The sequence below is a fragment of the Triturus cristatus genome, chromosome 4_2 (assembly GCF_964204655.1).
Source record: "Triturus cristatus chromosome 4_2, aTriCri1.1, whole genome shotgun sequence".
NCBI classification, from domain to species: domain Eukaryota; kingdom Metazoa; phylum Chordata; class Amphibia; order Caudata; family Salamandridae; genus Triturus; species Triturus cristatus.
The window spans coordinates 28,668,196-28,689,001 of NC_140586.1; the positions used below are offsets into that span (position 1 = coordinate 28,668,196).

General features: G+C 47.4%; 1 protein-coding gene across 3 annotated transcripts in view; it reads right to left on the reverse strand.

The window, feature by feature from the left end:
• Positions 1-20,806, reverse strand: part of PAN2 (poly(A) specific ribonuclease subunit PAN2) — a 1,342,435-nt gene that overhangs the window by 466,634 nt on the left and 854,995 nt on the right. For all 3 annotated transcript variants that reach the window (XM_085600270.1, XM_085600271.1, XM_085600272.1), the window contains exons 12-13: positions 16,327-16,526; positions 4,454-4,602 (exon numbers count right to left, since the gene is read on the reverse strand). In XM_085600270.1, the coding sequence (XP_085456396.1) occupies positions 4,454-4,602; positions 16,327-16,526 (349 nt within the window). The remainder of the gene's footprint in view (positions 1-4,453; positions 4,603-16,326; positions 16,527-20,806) is intronic.

Genomic DNA, 20,806 nt, shown 5'->3' on the forward strand with positions numbered 1-20,806 from the left:
GTGACTATGTGGAAATGGTCTGAGTGTATATAGTGATTTAGGGGTCTGAGGTCGAGGTTGGGCCTTAGAGTGTCGTCCCCTTTTGGTATGAGAAAATATAGGGAGTAAACTCCCATATTTTGTTGGTGGGCTGGAACTAGTTCTATCGCACTCTTTTGTAGGCGGGAGATTACCTCCTGCTTTAGAAGTGACAAATGTTCCTGTGACATTGGGCGTTGTTTGGGTGGAATGTTTGGGAAGGTAGATGTTAGTTCGAGGCAGTAGCCTGACCGAATTATCTGTGTTACCCATTTGTCTGAGGTGATAGTAGTCCAGACAGAAAGGAAATTGCGGAGTCTGCCCCCGACTGGAGTGGGATGGTCTGGGGGGAGTGGAGCAAAGTCATTGGGCAGGGGTGGAGGCAGAGCGGGAGGTGTTAGTTTTGCCTCTGCCCTTATTGTTGTTACCCCTGTAGCCGCCTCTCTGGTAACCCCTAGTGAAGGTGGATTGGGTAGGGGCTTTATAGGAAGTGGAGGCGCTGTCGGAGGAGTAGCCTCTGAAGGTGCTTCGAAAGGAAGAACGGCGAAAGGAGCGCCTGGGAGGGTGCGACAGTAGGGCTCCCATAGACTTTGCCGTATTGGTGTCCTTTTTCATTTTTTCCAGGCCAACGTCAACGTTTGGGCCAAACAGATGTTCCTGGTTAAAAGTGTGGTTGAGGATGGAAACCTGCACCTCGGGTTTGAAACCCGAAACTCGTAGCCAAGCATGCCTATGGAAGAGGACGCTGGTGTTAATTGCCCTAGAGGCGGTGTCAGCTACATCGAGGGCGCAGCGAATGGAGGTGTTGGTGATGGTTTTACCTTCCTGGATTAGCTCGTTGGCTCCATTCCTGTATTTGTCAGGGAGGTGTTGCATTATGGCTTCTAATTCGTCATAATGCGCCCTGTCATATCTTGCCAAAAGCGCTTGGGTGCTTGCAATGCGCCATATGTTGGCAGCCTCGGATGCAGTTCGCTTGCCAGAGGCGTCTAGTAGTTCGGACTCCTTATCAGGTGGTGGTGCCTCGCCTGAAGCCTGGGAGTTTGCACGCTTCCTTGCAGTGGAGACTACTAGGGAGTCTAGTGGTGCGGGCCCTCTGATGTAGGTGGGGGTCTGTAGGGGCAGCCTTATACTTCTTCTCGATGCGAGGGTTGATGACCTTGGCCCTGACCGGGTCTTTAAAGACCTCTGGCGCGTGCTTGATAACCCCCTTAAGCATGAGCAGAATGGAAGTGGCCCTGTGTGTAGTGTCAAAGGTATCTAGGAGGGAGTCCTCCTCCACGGGGTCTGTATGGAGATCAACTCCATGGTAGTGTGCAGCCCCATGGAGCAGATGGTTAAACCCCATAGTATCTTCGGGGGGATCTTGAAGGGTAAAGGTCGTCCTGCGGGACGTTACGGACATCTGGGATGATGTAGTCGTCCCATGGGTCTGGGGAGCCTGTATGAGTGTGGTCCCCTGTGGGTTGGTCATGGGGTCCGTCCCCTGTGATGTCGTAGACATCGTCATCATCCTCATCCGGAGAGGGTGTCGGGAGGGAATGATGTGGGGGGGAATGATGAGGTGGGGAGGCGGAGGAGAGGGAGGAGGAAGTGGAGGAGGAGGTGGAGGAGGGGGTGAAGGTCTCAAAGGGGAGGTAGCTAAGTCTCTTCTCTTTGGAGGTGGAGCTGGGGCAGGCTTGTCCAGCGGTCTTTTTGATGCTGAACATCAAATGTCCAGTTTTAGGGTCTTTGACCAGTGTATTTTGTAGTGGATCGGGCCAAAATAGTTCCTCTGTGAGGGGCTGATCCGTGGGCGCAGAAGGTGTCGGAGCCGTAGGTTTTTTAATCTTGGAGTCGGCATCTGTTCGTTGTTTTGAACTTTCTGGCTTAGAAATGTCTGGTTGTTTCCTCGGTTCCGAGATAACTTTCGGCTTCGAGCTGTGGGTGTTGAGGGCTTTGGATTTTTTGCTCGGTTCCGGGGATGGTGTCGGTACCGAGGAGCTAGTGCTCGTCTTCGGCGCCGAGTGCTTTGGGGTGGAGCTCAGCGGTGAGGAGGAGGCGATCTTCTTTTTCGGTGACGGTGCGGAAGAGTGTTTGTCGGCACAGACAGCAGGCTGGCTCGAGCCCGAGCTGCCAGAAGGCTTGATGGGCTTCTTTACCGGGCCCGAAAGCGAAGTATGTGCAGCAGTGTCTTTGGTCGTGCCTAGACCCGAGGGCAAAGGCGTGACCGAAGCCTTTTTCAATGCCATCGAGGGTGGGGGGAGGGGATCGATGTTAGTACTCATGCCCCTCTGTGCCAGAGTGATGTCCTCGACATCTGAGTCGTCGGCTTCGGAGGTGCTGACGAGGCCCTCTTCAGTGTGGTGGTCTTCGGGATCGACGCCTTCTCCGAAGATGTGTCGGGGATTGCAGTCGACGAGTGTGCCATGGTTCTCACCGCCCTTCGGTCCCAAATGGTCTTTTTCGACCGGAAGGATTTGCAAGCTGGACAGTCTCGTGCCTGGTGTTCTGGGGAGAGGCAAAGGTTGCACACCTCATGGAGATCGGTGTGGGGAATCTTTGATCCACAGAGGACACTTCTTAAATGGAGTCCTTTCCATGAGCCAGGACCGGAGCTCAGGTAGGCCCGAAGGCCTTCGTCGACGATGAGTTGCGTCGAGTGTTGGAGATCGCGATCGAAACAATACCGCGGAAAGGAAAGGATTGCGCACCGATCAGAACTGAAAACGGGTCGGAACCGGAGCGCGAACAACACATCCGAGCCCGATGGCGGAAAAATACAATCTGAGGATGGAGCCGAAGCCCATGCGCAGTATGATCCAAAGGAGGAGTCACATACCTTGTGACTTCCAAAAACTTTCCAAGAAGAAAAACAACTGCAAACATCCGGGCCCAACACCAGATGGCGATCTATGCACAGTGTGTAATCTGCAGCTCATATGCCTCGAACATACTTTTTCATTGTTAAGACATGCGTGGTAAAGGTATATGTGTGGTAAAGAAGTACGTTGTAAAGGCATGCGTAGTAATGACGCAGTCATTGTAATGACCGAGTTGTTAAGGCATGCATTGTAATGGCATGCGTGGTTCCGTCATACAACCCTCGACCACACTATCACAAATAGAGCACCGTGGGATTGTTAAAGCAAGCTCCTGTACACTAGTAAGGAATACCTGGACTCTAAACATAATGCACCTCATTTTGGTAGAGCCAGCTTCCTACATTGCCTATGTGAATTGCCAGCTAAGGGAGGAGTCACTATCCTCGTGATTCAAAATACTTCTTAGAAGAAAAACAACTTGCAAACGTTCGAGTCCAACACTAGATGGCAGGAGTATGTAGAGCAGGTGTATCTACAGCAACACATGCTACAAACTTACAATTTAACACTTGAGGATGTCGCACTTTCCACGTCTTGCAACATTTATTCAGTACCTCTAATACTATTCAAATATCAATCAGTCTCTAACGAGCTCACATCAATAAACCTGCATTATCTCTCAATACTCTTAGTAGAACCTATGAAGTTTTGCTTAGGTTTACCAAGAACTTACTCATGTTTATCTGGTGACTTATCTAAATCCAGCCTGCTACACAGAGTCCCTGCACATCTTGACAAATGTTTTGGTGCATCCAAATCATGGCATTGTAGACATTACCCATTTTTGTGATGCCTTTTTTTCCCCATTGCAAAACCCCTGATTTATGAATAACTTCTGATATCTAGACTTGTCCGTCGCATTCCATATTCTAAGCAGTGTAGAAGCCCTTGTTTCCACATTCTTATAGTCAGTTCTTTTTTCTTTTGAATATCCAAGGTTCATTTCAAGACTGGTATATTTTTCATATTTAAAGCAAGATTCTCTTTTGTGTCATCTGCACTTTCAATGTTACTTGAGTTCTCATTTGCTTTCTTGCTTCTTTAGTTCCTCGGTCCCGGTTTCTTTAATACAGATCTATATAGTAACAGTGTTCCTTGTTCTGTCTGCATACTTCTACTCTTGTTCTTGTTTGTATGCAGGTTCCTTGTCATGTATTACAGAGTGCTGTGATATGCATACTGACAAAGGATAAAAGGAAGGGGGGGGGGGGGGGCATGGGACCAATGCAAAGGATGTGGCAGAAGCAATGGAGAGGGGTCAGAGGGTAGGGGTGAGTGGGTAGGAGCAACAGGGTGGAACAAAGGTGTCAGCAGGCAGGATCAAGAGGGTCAGAGGGGAAGTCAGAAGAGATCCGAAGTAGGTGCAAGAGAACTCAGATGACAAAAAGAGTGGATATAAGATAGGAGGACAGATCATAGGAAAAGAAGAGATGCCAGCAGGAAAGGGCAAAGAACAGAAGGACAGAACAGGTAGGGAGGCCATAGGACAGCTATAGAGAAGCCTTTGTCATAAAGAGGTCAAAGGGCAAAGATTGACACTAATGGTTATGCTTCTTGGAGGTGGTACATACCGCTACCGCCGTTCTCAGGGTAGTACAGGGTAAACAGTAAGTTGGAGGACACCCGCACTGTCTCCTTGCCACAGCGGCACATACTGCAGTTCTCCACCTCGCACCCAAACAACTGACCAATCACAGAGTCTCCTGAAGCTCCAAAGGAACTGAAAGACATACAAAGGTAAGGTTTAAAATCAGGCATGCAGATGGAATACCATAAGCAGTGAGAAATTATGAATCTGGCGAAATGCACTTCAATTTTATGTAGCATAAATTTCAATGGAACTTGTATAATTGTCTGGCATGCAGTCTTGGAGAGTTCTCGGTCCTCAGAACACAAGTGAAGGCTTAAAAATAGCCAGTGGTAAAGGTGTTGCCACCAGTGCCGGGATGCGCTGAGATGCACCCACTTAGCACACATCTCAGAGATACTTTTTTTGGTTCATGCTGGAGTTTAGTTTTTATTTCCCAAAGTCTTTTTTTTTTACCATCACCACCACTTAGTGTATATCTTGCATGCATATATTGTGAGAAAGTGCCCTCTTTCTGCATGGTTGCCCCCACTTTTTGCTGAATTGCTGTTGTGCTGTGACTGAGTGTGCCCTGGGCTCCTGCTAATCAGGTACCCAGGGCCTATGTTCTTTCCCTAAAACTACATTGAAGCCCAAATCTAATTGGCATCTCTGGCCACAGGTCAGCCCCTAGTAAATGGTACCACAGGTACCCAAGGCACTGTGAGCAGAGAAGAGCTCTAAGGGCTGCAGCACTTATTGTGCCATGCCTTAGAGATCCTGTACCATTACACTCACACACTGCCTTTTGCAGGCTGCGCGTTTTGGTGCAGAACAATGTGAAGAGTTGACATGGCACACATCTGTGTGATATGCCTACAACCCACTGCCCTGGCATAGATCAGTCACCCCTCTAGCTGGGTGCACTTTATTAGTGGTGAGGGTACAGGTGCCTAAGCCCTGTACCCCTACAGTCTACATTCTTAGACATTGTAAGTGCAGTGCTGCCATTAAGAGTATATGGTGCTGGGAGTTTGTCATTACAAACTCCACAGCACCATAATGGCTACACTGAAAACTGAGAAGTTTGGCCTCAAACTTCTCAGCACATTAAACCCACACTGATGCCAGTGTGGGGTTTAATGAAAAATGCACACAGAGGGCATCTTAGAGATGCTCCCTGAAAACTAACCCACCACTAGTGTCCAGGCTGAGTGGCTGCTTTCAGCTGCCACCACCAGACATGTTTCTGGACCCCTGGGTCGAGAGCCTGCTGCCCTCTGGGGCTTGAAAAAATGCACATTCTGGGACGAGGTGCCAAGCCTCCGAATACAGAACCAAGGGGCCTGATTGTTCGTAATGAACCGTTTATCTTCCAGCACGACAAGACTTTTAAAAAAGATTGGTCACTGATATCGTGGCATTGTACACGGGACTGGCTAGTCCTTATTATCAAAACAGCCACCCGTCTAACCCAGGAACTTAAAATTGATATACAGAAAATCGAGGTTCAATTGAAAAGTTACCAATCCACTGCAGTCCTCAATAAAAGGCTTGAGGAACTCAATCAAGAGATGAGCGAGTATGAAATCTCACTTAAGCAAAGTAAATATAAAAAACTAAAGAAAGATACTGCAGCCTTCAGTCATGAACGGGTATACCCCTATATAAGAGATGACTATATTCAAAGCAGAACCAGCAGTGACCAAGATACAGACAGTGACCTATCTGATACGGCACCCAATGACTCTTATTCCAGTACAATGAGTAACCCAAGGAATCAGAGAGGCAGGGGACAACAGCAAAGGCCATTTAGACCAAGAGGCAGAGGATTGGGTAGCTATCAAGGCCCACCACTCTACACCCAATATCCGTTTGGTCCACCACCCATGGCAATACCATTCCAACATTGGAATCCGGCCCCCCAAGACTACAACTACTATGGCCCGCCTCCTTTTTTAGGGGTGCGTCAAGGACCACCACGGGGAAGAAACCGGAGGGGCAACCAGGTCCATTGGAACAACGAACAAGAGGATTTGACGAGGGTATCCACACGGAGCATGACAGCAGCATCGAACCAACAGTCAACCAGCCGAAAGGACAACTAGTAGTCAACCTTTCAGGGATTACACTGACACACCCCCAGATGGCGGCTCTAGAAAAGGGCTTGGGTTTTGTCCCCACAAACAGGGTAGATAAATTCAAACTCTGTTTAGAAGTCAAAGAGTTTATACGTAAGCTCACACTAAGAACTTTCTTTGCCGACAAGACCACGACTCATCAGTCTTCTGATACCGGATTGAGACCAAAATCTACCTTCACCCCTTTGGACTCCACTATACCCATAGAACTATTAGCTTTTGAAAAAGCTGTGATGGAAGATCTCAGCAAGACACTTCAGAAAGATAACAAAACTTTCCAGAACACAACTACATCTGAAAAAGAAGCCTTACAGCAACTGGCTAACAACATTGATATCACCATCAAACCGGCAGACAAGGGTGGAGCAACAGTTATTCAGACAACTACCAACTATGACACCGAATGTAGGAGACTACTAGGGGACCAAATGAATTATGAAATCCTCTACGACGACCCCACAGAAGCTATTCGGATACGAATAATGGGAATGGTTGAAGAAGCCATTACACATGATTGGATCTCTAAAAAAGAGGCTGATTTTCTCATTCAGAAATCCCCCCGAACACCTTATTTTCATACCATCCCCAAAATTCATAAAAACCTTGAACACCCTCCAGGACGTCCAATTGTATCTGGCATTGGCTCAATTCTCGAGCCCCTATCTAAATTTGCGGACGCTTTTCTTCGCCCATTGATTCAGGCCACCGACACCTATTTGAAGGACACCAAAGCAGTCTTACAACTTCTTGAAGACCTTACTTTTGACCCGACACAACATCTGCTGCTCGGATTAGACGTGGAGAGCCTGTACACTAGCCTCCCGCATGATGAGACCCTGGATATTATAGAAGAGGTTCTTTTTTCCACCACCTGGAATTACCATACCCCCAGGAATTTGGTTATGGAATGCATCACCTTAGCCCTCAAGAATTTTTTTTTCTTGTACCAGGATGTTCACTACCTACAGAGACACGGTACCAGCATGGGGAGTACCTTTGCGCCGAGTCTAGCGGATCTGTATGTCCATCATCTGGAATCACAGAAAATACTTCTACAGCGCAACCCATTTTTCAATAACATTATTCGTTGGAAACGTTATATTGATGATGTTTTTGTGATTTGGAAGGGGGATTCAGATTCAGTAACCAGGTTCATGACATGGCTCAATGAACAGAACACTTTCCTTAAATTCACCCATACATCTTCTAACAACAACTTGGTGTTTCTTGATTTGAACATCTATGCACAAGAAGGAAGATTAAAATCCAGAACACATTTCAAGCCCACGGCGAAAAACTGCCTCTTGCTCTATGATAGCTTCCACCCCAGACACCTTCGGGACAATCTCCCCTATGGTCAGTTCCTCCGTTTACGGATAAACTGCTCGGAACTGACGGATTTTAGAGCCCAAGCTAAAGATCTGGAGAAGAGGCTGCTAGATCGAAACTACCCGGAACCAATAGTCAAAAGAGGATTCAAACGTGCCAGAAATAACAGAGACTCCCTCCTGGAAAATCAGCCACCACAAGAACAAGAGACCAGACCTATCTGTGTAACTACTTACAACACTCACTCGAACCAAGTGTCAAAAATTATTAATAAGAACTGGAAAATGTTGAACTGTGGAGGTCTGGACCTACCGAAACCAATGTTCTCCCACAAAAGATGCCGCAATCTTAGGGACATCCTTGTCCATACCAGACCGCGTCTGCTACCAGCTCGACAAATCACAAGTAGCATGCTACCACCAATCAAAGGACATCATCCATGCGGCATGTGCAGCACATGCACACTCACTAAAAAGAGTACCCATATTACTTTCACCAATGGTACGTCATGGGAGCAAAGGAAATTTACTAATTGTAACAGCAAGAATGTGGTGTATCTTATTACCTGCCCATGCGACATGGAATATGTTGGTATGACCACGAGGCAAATAAAGGTGCGGATTGGGGAACACAAGAGCAATATCTGCTGCAAAAAGAGTACAACGAAAATGGCAACCCATTTCTTGACTATGAATCATGGTGTTGATGACATGAAGTGGACCATTATAGAGCAACTAAATACTGATTTTGGACTTTTTGAAAAAGAGCAACGGTGGGTGTTTCGTCTGGGCACACACTTGACGGGCCTCAATGATGACATACCTTGGGCACAACTGACCTAGTACCTCTGTTTGCCTATAATCAATTGACTGATATGTACCAAGGAGATGTTTTCCCTTGCCAAGGGTGTTCCACCACGATCATCTGTATACATTAATTTTTATATATTTTTTTGTATTTTTCCTGCTATTACATGATACCCCCTGGCGAGGTCCTTAATGACCTCTGGTGACATAATTTTTTGAAGCCTCTGGTGAGGTTTTCCATGACCTCTGGCGACATTATTGTTTGTAGCCCCCCCCCCTCTTGTCTCACTCATAAATATCATTTATTTTCCCTTCAAGGCGTATATGCTCTTTTAACGTTAAGGGTTTTTCAATGTGATACCCCTTTTTCCTGTTTGCCTTTACTATAGGGCTTTTTTCGTCACAGAGACATTCCCGCCATCACAGAGGCAGCCGGGCTGTTTTGGGTCTAAAAATAAATGGAGTTTATAGAATTATTTTTCTCTCCCGTAACTCACTCTTCTATGATTTAGAAAGGGAGTCTTCGTTTTTCCTCACTTCCGGGTTATTCAAGTAAGAGACCACGGTCTAGTCTTTCCTTCTCGTTCAACCCGGAAGCTTACCAACATGCCCCCGGTGCAACGAGCTCACTCGCATTGAGGTGATTAACGGGTTGATTTAAAAGCAGACACCCGGCACGGTCCCCTACCACAGCGGAACCGCGGGATGGACGCACTCAGAGTTGAGTTTCTGTCAGGGCACAATTAAGGCTCCGTGACTCCTCCACCCGTTCCAGGTTCATGAGGCAATATCCTCACGTACACATAAGTATGTATTTGGGCTTTTCTACCGCATTTTCTATCTGGACCACTAGTGATTATTTCACGATATTTTATAGAGTGTGTGTTTTTTGTTTGTAGTGTCTTGTACTGTCCTTTCCTTTACAGGTCACTGCACCTTTTTCCTGCTAAAGCTAGACTTATGGCTAATGGTCACTTTCTGGTCACATTGTGGCGCATTAATTGTATTTGCAGGTACTACGTTCTGTTTCCTGGGACACTGAATATGTCCAATTATCCTTTTTTATTCTTTTTTGCAGACATCCATACATACGATTAGGTATTGTATATAAATGCATCATTTACTGCATTTTCACTTTTTATTATAGTCATGTGAATAAGCACACGCTTTCTATTCTGGAGGGATCTTTTTCCTGTCCTGACGAAGATGCTTCGCATCGAAACATGTTGACTCACTAGGAGTAACTACACATCACGTAGGCAAACTCCGCATCACTTTTTTAGTAGTACCAGCCTCCCTGGACATATTAAAGTTTTTCTGTCTCAAGGGGCCAGGTGCTTTTTAATATACACATACTTACTATTACCCCAGACCCTCCCTTTGCATCACACATAGCACTTTATCATTAGTGCTCCCGCGTAATCGTAGGTCGTAGCACGCCCCGTCCCGCAGCGGGGCGGGAAGACCCCTATGATGAAGCATGACACCATGGGCCATTCTTGGTGTGTGAGGGGTATTTAAACAACACATGTGTGTGCCCAACCATTTTGGGACACGCACCCGTCATTATCCCAGTATACCATACCCAGCTTTCCTGTACCTCTTTCTCCAGAGGTGGATCCTTATGTTTAACAACTATTTCTTTGTGGAGGACGTATCCACCTCAGTGCCCGTGTAGGGCTTCCCCTCTACACTCCCCTATCTTGTTATTACTAGCCAAGCCTCCTCCCCCAGGATGGGCAGGGTTCACGAAGGGGAAGCTTCAAAGGTTTGCTGCCTTTGTGAGCTTCCCCAGGCCACTTACTGCTTTCAGCATCTGGTCTCCACTGGTTCTGACACCCACTTTGGGCAGGAGAACCGGCGGGAAAAACAAGCGAGGAAGAGAGGTATGCCCACCTCTGCCAACTCCACCCCCCCCCAGGTGGGGGAGGCGAGGTGAAGCACAACTCTCAGTCCCCGCCATCTTGCACATGGGTGTACTCAGTCACCCAGGGACAAGCTCATGCCCCCTCCCACTAGAGGGTAGCATAATAGGGGGGGTGTACCCACCCCAGGGAAGGGACCCATTGGTCTCTACCTTTTAACTCACTGTAACACCCCTAAATCTAGTATTATGGGGCACCCCTGAACCTTGCTTCCTCAGACAAAAACCTGTAACAAGAAAAGTAGGACAGAACAGCTGTGCCGATGCTAACAAGAGGAAGACGCCCACTGACGTGGCCCCAGCCCTAACGGCCTGTCTCCACCTCGAACCAGCTCCTGCGAAATCCCAATGTGTCCTGAAGCCAGCAACCTCGAAAACCCTGGAGGACCTGCCTGCCTTCAACCACAAAGACGGTCTCCAGCAAACACCGGATTTGTCCATCTGCAAGCTCTGGCTCCTGCCGGACACCACGAATCCGCCCCACTCTGCACCCACCGTCCCCGGCCTGAGCTCGAGTGGGCAAACACCATGAGGAGATACTCGCCTGCGATCCTGACCTGAGTTCCGGCAATCCCCGACCTGCCTCAAGCCTCCAGCCGATGCCTGCAGCCTCAAACCGAAGGTCCCTCCAACCGCGACCAGGAGCTGGTAAGAAGATCCGACCCCAAAAGGCACCGCTGCACCCGACACCCCACGGCCTTGGGTGGCTAAACTGACGGTGCCTAACCAACCCCTAACTTACCAAATTACCTCTCGAAGTGGCGGTCGCACCCAGAAGACCTTCGTCCACAAGCCTGCAGTGCCTTTGCAAACCGGAAGTTCCCCATTGCAAACAGGGCGCAATATGTCGAAACAGCACCCTGCACCCAGCTGCCCTAGTGCAGCTGAGGGTGCACCTTTGGTGCTACTTTGTTTCCCCATATGCCCGGAGCTAAAGTCCAGGACCTTTGGTCCCACAACCAAGTGGCCTGCTTCTCAGCCACCAACCGAAGGGCCCCTATCCCCCAATGGATAACATTGCGCCTCAGAACTTTGCACCGAGCCGCCCTAGTGCCACTGAGGGTGTAACAAGAGTGCATCCTTGACCCTGGGGGACCCCTGTCTCTACCCCCAGAACCTCAACTCCCACTACCAAATACTTACCTCAAAAGTGTGGAGCTTGAAAACCTAAAGAAATTCTTTAAAATTCCACTATTTAACCAAAACGATTTTACTTACCTTTTTACAGGAAATGTCCCAGAGTAATACCCAGGTATACTACTCTGAGTAAGAAAAGTAATCTAAAAAGTAAATTACCTGGTATTTTACTGAAAGGCCCATTCAAGTCTATATACTGTATTTACAAAGTATTGCATTTTTCCTGCAACCATACTGTAAGTCAAAACAAAGTGTATATACAATTACAATTCAAACTGTTAACAAATTGCATTACTATTGTAAAGTATTTATTGCTTACCTGTGCCAGGCTTGCTTGGTTCTAGAAAATAAAATAACAAAGAATATTTTCATACAAAAACAATTGTTCTGAAGTTCAGTCTTTGAGTGTGTGAATTAATTTGCTGACAGTGTGTACAACAAATGCTTAACACTGTCCTATGATACTGCCTTACTGCTCGATGACACTACCACAAATAGAGAGTGAGGTGCTATTTAACTTTACCTCTGCCTACCTTTGGGGTTCCACTGGACTCTGTGCACACTATACCTCACTTAGGTGTAGTATATACAGAGCCTGCTTCTTGTTGATTATGATGCTGAGGTTATGGATGTGGTCCATGGGTGCAGGAGGGTTGCAGAGGGCGGTGGGCCACCAGGTGTTGTCCCACATGGAGGGGGTGGATCCGAGGACTTCCATTTTCTCAGAGTTGAGCCAGAGGCAGCTGCTGTTCATCCAGGATGCGACGTCCTTCATTCCTTCCTGGAAACTGTCTGGTGGCGTCGGGTTCCTTGGTGAGGAAGAGGATGAGCTGGATGTCGTCGGCGTAGGATACTATGCTGAGTCCGTGTTTCCAGACGATGGTAGCGAGGGGGGCCATGTAGATGTTGAAGAGCGTGGGGCTGAGTGAGGATCCTTGGGGTACTCCGCAGCTGATCTATGTTGGTTCAGAGAGGAAGAGCAGAGTCTGATTCTTTGAGTTCGGCCAGTGAGGAAGGATCAGATCCAGGCTAGGGCAGTTCCCTGTGCGCCGGCGTCATGGAGTCTGGCAGCTAGTGTGCAGTGGGAGACTGCGTCGAAGGCTGCTGGGAGGGCTAATCGGTTTGGGCTGCCATGTGGTCTTGGTCGAGGAGAGTACGGATGTCGTCCGTGGCAGCTAGGAGGGCGATCTCGGTGCTGTGGTTGTTGCAGAATCTGGATTCGGAAGTGAAGAGGATCGAGTTGGATTCTATGAAGTTCATGAGCTGGCTGTTGACTATCTTCTCGGTGACACTGGCTGCGAAGGGGAGGAGAGAGATGACTCTGTAATTCTTGAGGTCCATCGGGTCTGTGGAGGGCTTCTTGAGGAGGGGTTTGACTTCAGCGCATTTCCAGTCATCGGGGAACGTGACTGTTTCAAGGGTGCAGTTGATTGTACGTCGTAGTTCGGGGGCTATGGCGGAGGCATCTCTGTGGAAGACGGGCGGCGGCCAGAGGTTGGAGGGGGCTACTGATTGTATGCTCCTCATTGTCTTTGCGGTGTCTTCTGTGGTGACAGGGGTCCAGGAGGTGATGTTAGGCTGAGTGGCGTTGCCGGTGGTAGGTGTAGTGTCGGTGCCTTGGTTCCGTTTGTCAAAGTTGTCGTAGAGCGTCCTGATCTTGTGATGGAAGTAGGAGCAGAGTTTGTTGCAGAGGCCCTGGGAGGGTGGGACGTCGGAGGTTTCGCTGGGGGGGTTTGGTGAATTCTATTTATTTTCATGCTTAAGAGTCCCTTCGAGTTGCTGGGGTTGGAGAGGATTCTGTCCTGGATGAAGTTCCTTTTCGTGGACCTGATGAGTTGGTGTTCTATCATGGCATTCTTGTAGGAGGTGCATGCTTACAAGGTTTTGCTGTTACCTCATGCTTTCTCGAGTCGTCGACACATGCACTTGGATTCTCTGAGGTCCGTGGTGAACCAGGTGGCTTTTGTGATGCATTGTGTTTGAGTCCTGGAGGGGGGGCGTGTATTTGGGCAGTCGGTAATCCATCTGTGGAGTTTGTTGGCTACAGAGTTGGCGCCAGTCGAGGTAGGTGGAGGACTGCGGTTGAGGGCGGAGCTGAGGTGCTCTTCGGTGATCTTACTCCAGTTCCTGCGTGGGGGCTTGTGTGCAGTTGGTTTCGAAAAGGAGAAGTGGACGCAGTGGTGGTCCGTCCAGAGGGGTTGCGTGGTGTGGCTGAAGTGAATGTTGTTTCCTACTGCGAAGATGGGGTTGAGGGTTGGCCTGCCTTGTGGGTGGGGGTGGTGACGAGCTGCTTCAGTCTGAAGTTGGTGAGGTTGTCCAGGAGGGTGGTGGAGTTGGGGGTCGTTGAGGTTGTCGAGGTGGAAATTCCGGTCTCACAGCAGTGCGTAGTCCGTGGAGGTAAGGGCGTGCGGCGCAATGAGGTCTGCGATGTTTGTGGTGAACGGTCCGGGAGGTATGTAGGCGAGGGTTCCGTGTAGAGTTGTTCTGGGGTTGATCTGGATCTGGAAATGGAGGTGTTCCATGGGGGACGAGGAGTCGTTCCTGCTGGCTGTTAAGTCGGAGGGAGTTTTTGTGTACGATGGGGAATCCACCTCCAGGGTGGTTGGGGCGGTCCTTCCTCTGGACCTTGTACCAGTCGGTGATGTCGGGTGCGGAGCTAGTGTTGGTCCAGGTCTCTGTGAGGAAGGCGATGTCGGGCGATAGGGTATTGAGGAGATCCCAGATTTCTAATCCGTGTCTATGTAGGTAGCGTACGTTGAGGATGATGCAACTCAGGGGTTTGGGCTCACTGGCGTCCGGTGGGTTGGAGGTAGGTGAAGATGCAGTGGCATTGTCAGCAGGAGAACTGGCCATGGGTGGTGTTCGGCGTCGACAGCTGGCAGTTGTTTCTTCCTGGGTTGAGTGCATGGAAGGTTGCTGAGTCGTAGCAGTGGGTGGTCGGAGTAAAAGGGTCCCTGGCGCTAGCCGTTTTTGGGCGCAGACTGGCTTGCTTTTGGCACGGCTGCCTTTAAGTGGGGGTCGGAGGAGGGAGAGCAGCTGGGAGGCAAGGGAGGGGCACGGGGGCAGCAGCGGCAAGGAAGCAACAAACGGCAAAAAGGACAAATAGACAAAAAGGCACAAATACAACAAAGAGACAAAGAGGCACAAAAGAGACCAAATAGACAGAAAGGCACAAAGAACAAATAGGCACAAAGAAGGCAGAAACTGCACAAACGAGGCACAAAAAAAAGGGCATAGATAGACAAAGGCAGAAAGACAAGGCAGACAAAAGGCAGAAAGACAAGGCAGAAAACCACAGAATGGCTGGCCGAGCGGACCAGCATAAGAGCAAGGCTCTCCCACTGAACCACCAGGGATGAGGAACAGGCAAAAGCCTGCGGATGGAGGAGGGCCTCGACCTCCTACCTGGAACCATAGAGGTGCTGGGGACAGCAGCACAACGACAGCTGCGCGAGGGGAGAGCAGTTTCGCTGACCGGGAGGTCAGAGGTTTTGCTCCGAATACATTTAAAACCGGAGGTTTTGAGCACCATTATAATGGGCACAGGGAGTCACGGTGTTACATAGATTATTAACCAGAGGTGGTTTTATTGTTTGTCATTTTGGTATTGGTTGCAGGCACATCGTCATTGTTAACTTTCCGCGTCACAATCACAATGTCTAAGGGAGTCAACGCACAGGATACTAGTCATTTCTTCGGTGCACTCATTACCTGGGTTTTATAGTGTTATTTCATTTTAGAGGCTTTTTTTTTTAATTTGTAGCACAATACACTGTGGGTGTGGCACTAAATTGACTGAGTTATTTGTTTCATGTAGACACCATTTCAGGAAAGACCTTAAGATCTGGCTCTTCGAATGACCACCCGCCCCTCAGCGCCTTGAGACCCTAACGGGTGAGCAGTGCGCTTTACAAAACCCTGATTGATTGGTTGTAACGGTCACAGCTTAGATGGTGGGGCACATTTAGAAGCATCAATATGCGAGATCCTGGGTATCCAGCAGAAGTGCATTGCCTGGTTTATATTATCTCTCGTTTTAGTTTGCGCCTGACGAAGGGTCATACACTGCTGAAATTCATCGGGCATGTGGAAAATACTGGTTGTAAAAAGTTGCAACTCCGAACAGTTGCAATATTCTTTTGATTCGTTTATCATGGAAATCAGATCCATTATGAAAAGGTTGGATTTACAAGAATATAAATAATGCATTTAAAGTTTGAGTATTTAACTTTGGGATGAACTACAATTTAATTATTCGGTAAACAGTAATTCAACTTTAATAAAAATCGATTCAGCCTTACTGGCAATTGCGGCTCAGTGTGGGGGTGGGGCTCACCTCTACCATCGGCTATTTTTAAGCAGTGCTCACATTGGCTAAAGTCCTTAAAGAGAGCGCATCATCATACAGACTGCAGCTAACCCAATCACATCGGTTAGAGGGCGCTGTTCAAAGGATGAGTGAGAAGTGTGCAGACAGCCCATGGACCCCCCTCAACCTCCAGTTTAACTCCGATTAGACGGGCGTCGTCCTCAATCTCACCTGCCGCCGACTCCGCGGTAGGCCTGGGGCCCCTCCTGCTCCTGTGTCTCCTGGTGGAGCTGTGTCAAGATGAATCTGCACCAGCTCTGAACCAGGCGGCCCAGGTTCACCTTCCCCGTGGCCTCGTCCGAGTCCGCCAGGATCAAACCCAGGGCAGAGGCTTCTGGGATGGTACGGAATGCTCGCAAGAAATTGCTGGCCTGGAAATGAAAGGGGAGGGGGGATACCGACGTCAGAGAACAATCAGAAGAGACAATATGCGATAACAGGCATTCTCTTAAACCTTTACCAGTTAGGATAAGCAAGACATTACTCATGTCACCGACAGCTTTTCTCAGAGAGAGAGAGAGATAGCATCTTCTCCTGCTGGGACGTCGACACCTCACAACCGAATAGGGAGGAACTTGTAGGGTGACCAACTGGCATGGGTGCAAATTCAGGACGGGGAGTGTAAAATTCAGGACAAAAATTCAGGACAGGAGGTCAAAATTCAGGACAAAACTTCGGGACAAAAGGTACGTTTTACAGACACATCAGAGGAGGTGGCGCAATAGTATAGAATTAAGGCCATCCATATCCAAACATTCAGCCATTTGCAAACCTATCCATCATGTATCCTTCCATCCATCCATCCATCCATCATTTCACTCATCCATCCCTCCATCCACCCTTTCACTTACCAATCCATTATTCATCCAGCCTTTCAACCTATCCATCGGTACACTCATCCATCCACTCTTCCACCCATCCATCCATTCACTCATCCATCCAGCCTTTTAACTTTAACCCATCCAGCCATCCGTTCACTTAAACATCCAACCAGTCCCTCATCATTCCACCCATTCACCCTTTGTCATTCATCCTTTCTCCCTTTCTCTCCAATCGTCCCTTTCACTTAGCCATCCTTCCTTCCACCCATCCATCTACTCATTCACTCATGAATCCATCCATTGATCCTATCACTCATCCATCCTGCAAGGCCCAAAATTACGGACAAAAGGGATCCTCTCGGACAACGGACGTGAGGTCCAAATTACAGACGGTCCGTGAAATTTATGGGCGGTTGGTCACCCTAGGTACTTGCGCAGCACGGGCTTGCGCAGCACGGGCTTGCTCGTGTTGATTCAGAAGCAGACGCAGGTTCTAGGCAGTGTAGAATGATGCACCTACTGTAGAGTGGACGCACAGCATAGCTCACATGGAATTCTTAAAATCATCACAGGGAAAAGTCCAGAAGATCATTTAGTGGCAGCATTGTTGCCAATCATACAAAAAACATTTCAAATGAACACTCAAGGCCTCTGCAAAACCTATGTATGAGGCAGTGGTCGAAGTGGGGGAATAAAAGTAGGGGAACTGTGGGCGGAGAATCAGAGGGTGATAATAACCCAAGGATTGGATTAGTGGGTGGAGCCAGAGGTGTGACCAGAATGCGCAAACATCCCATTTTTATTATTTGTTTGGCATTTCACTGCCCAGTTTAATCAACCAATGGATACACATGATTATTTAAGGTTATAATGAGTTATTGACATTAAAACACATTCACAAAGTGCGATATGCTTCTAATCACAGAATGGCCCAAATACGATAAAATGTGGACGCACAAGCCATTTGTTGCCGAGCCATTAAGTTTGTCATCGGCACTTCTCCCTTTTTCCACAACAGCAGTTCAAACATAAATGGCAAAATATCCTGGTTTGCAAATGTTTTCTATATAATTATAGCTATGCCATATTTGCCTCATAATGCAAGATCTGCTGCATGATCTGACCATTTAAACTAATAAATTGTTTATAGCTCAAACGTATCAAAAGTTAATAAAAAATTTGACTTGTTTTCCTGCGGAGTGGATGGCTTATTGCATAGGTTGACTGATCACCTTTCTCACTGTTGCATCTCTATGTTACACTGGTACTAATAAGGCAAAATCTTTCCAGAGACTGTTAGAATGTGTACACATGTCAAAATAATAAAATATCAGAAAATATACTGCATTACGCAGCAGCCTTTTTTTAATGCATAATTTAGTCAACACTGCGGCATAATTTTGTCCTCCTTTGTTGCATAATTAATTCCAGTGGCCCCACAGCAAGCAGCACATGTTAAAAGTGCTTGTGAATGAAGCAGAGAGACTGAAGTTTGTGAACTTAGTTTGGTGTGTGTGTAAATTCTGCATTGCCAATCCCTGGTGAGTTCCAGCTACTACATCTGAAACAAGGCCAATGGAGGCACCTATGGGTGAGGAAGACTGGCCTCAAGGGCAGGGCCGGCCTTAGCACTGGTGGTGCCCTGTGCATTAATGTTTGTTATTGCCCCCCAATGACCACCTCTGCCATGGATTCCCTCACTACCACCCTTTAACAGTGCCCCTCAAGTCTCCATAACCACACTCTCTCTCAGATGCATTTAATTTGATTTATAGAGCAACTCATACCAGTGTAGGGTGTCAGAGCACTTTACATCACACACATTACTCAGAGACAATCAATATGTGTGTAAATCACTGTATAGAAAATGTTACATAAGACTAAAGACTATAAGGTGTAGGAGTCACATGACAACCATATTAGTAGGCCGTAAAGTTTAATCGTGATTGGTCTGGAGAAAAACAAACTCAGAATTTAAAACGTAATACCATGGTTGGGGGTTCACTTTAATAATCAGAATTGATTTCTGTCTAAAAGAACACTTTTGCCAACATTAGGATAATCAAAGACTGGGGGAAAAACATAATTCTCTAATTTATACCTTGCACTTTGTATGCAGCTCTTACATGAAAGTTAATAGCTCACTGTTCTATGTTAGGATTTTAACTTATAAACTGCAAGTAACAAAACGATCTCTCTGACAAAAGCAGTAGCCTACTTACCTATTTAGATTATGTGCACTTTGTGATCTGCATGGTACATGTTATTTGCAGCTGGCACATTAACTCTCTGAGCTACCTTTCCATGAATCAAAACTTCCACTAGTGAAAATGGTCTCTCTCTAGCAAGAACATTGAACACCAGAGTCATCATGACATTTTAATTGTTGCTGAAAATTGCTGGAGGCCATGAAGGAGGCAGCAAGCGCTTTTAAAACCTTAATATACTTGCAAACATAATGCCCCCACCCAAAGTCAGCACCCGGTGTGGTCACACCGGTTGCACTGCCCTAGAGCTGGCCCTTCTCAAGGGTTCTGTGACCACAGTGACAGCACTGTTGTTCTAGGCTGTGCTGCTTCATAGGCATGCCCACATGACTGGAGGTGAACTTCAGTATGGATTGTGGTGGACAAACCTTGAAGGTTAACCCACACTTGCCACTGCTAGGGTCCACCTGCTGGTGCTAAGACACCCGGGCTTCTAAGGTCTTGCGAAGCCTTCTAAGCTCTAGCATGGAAATGTGCTCTCTCAGGAGAGTGGTCTGGTGGACTGGTTATTAAGGCTTGACATGGTTCCCCAGTTCCAAATTCAGCAGCTCTGGCCATAGTGCCAAATCCTCTTCCCCACTGAGCACCATACTGCCCCACTGAGAAAAGCTCACACTGCCTTCAACTATAATCCAATTGCTGCCTGCTTTAAACACCTGGATGCGGCTCAATTTAAATGATGCACTAGACAAGAGCAATATGCGGCCTACAAAAAAAAGTAACAACATCCTGGAAAAAGCAAACACTCATAGGGAATGCAAAATTTAGCAAACCATGTGAAATGTAAGCAGGAACAACATGGTTACCTTAAAGCTTTTACACTCACTATTCAGAAATCAGTGAGTGCTTTTGCCTGAAAAATTAAGGACAAGACTACAGGGCCCTGAATGGACCCATTTCAATGTCCATTGCTTATATCCTTACAAAACGTAAGCAATATGGTAAAAAGAACACATCCCTGGACGCACAGCCGCAGTACACATTTTGTTTTCCAGTCCACACTTTGCAGTACCCTTAGATTGGTGCCCTAGTTGCAAGCCCTGGGAAAACAAATACAAGAAAACAAAAATAGCGCTTCACTGGCAAACTCTGTAAAAGTGGTGCTAATGTGTTTAGGTGTGAATAAAATCGATCTGGCCAGTTTGCTACCACTCTGTCTTACTTTATTTAGTTATTTTTCATATTTTTAACCTTTTATTCCAGAAGCTGCACTTTGTAATTAAAATAGATCTTTCCAGCAAAAATGTTTTTCTTTTTTGGATCCATTTCACAGGGAAGCAAATAAAAGAAAGGAGAGGAAAGAAAATGAGAACCCCGTCTTTAAGTCAAGGTTTTCAGAAAGAGAAGAACTGCTAGATAGAAAGAGAAGAAAGTAGGAAAGAGTGGGGGGGGGGGGGCGCCGAAGCGGCAAAGCAGAAGTGGACACTGTATTTTTCTTCTCTGGGCAAGAAGGAAAAGAGAGTCCTGTTACTTATCTGCCGCCCGTCATCCAGTGAACGCCAGGAACGCCGAGCTTTATTTGTAAGCGATGGTCATTTCTTGCGTCCTGGGACGCATTTTCAA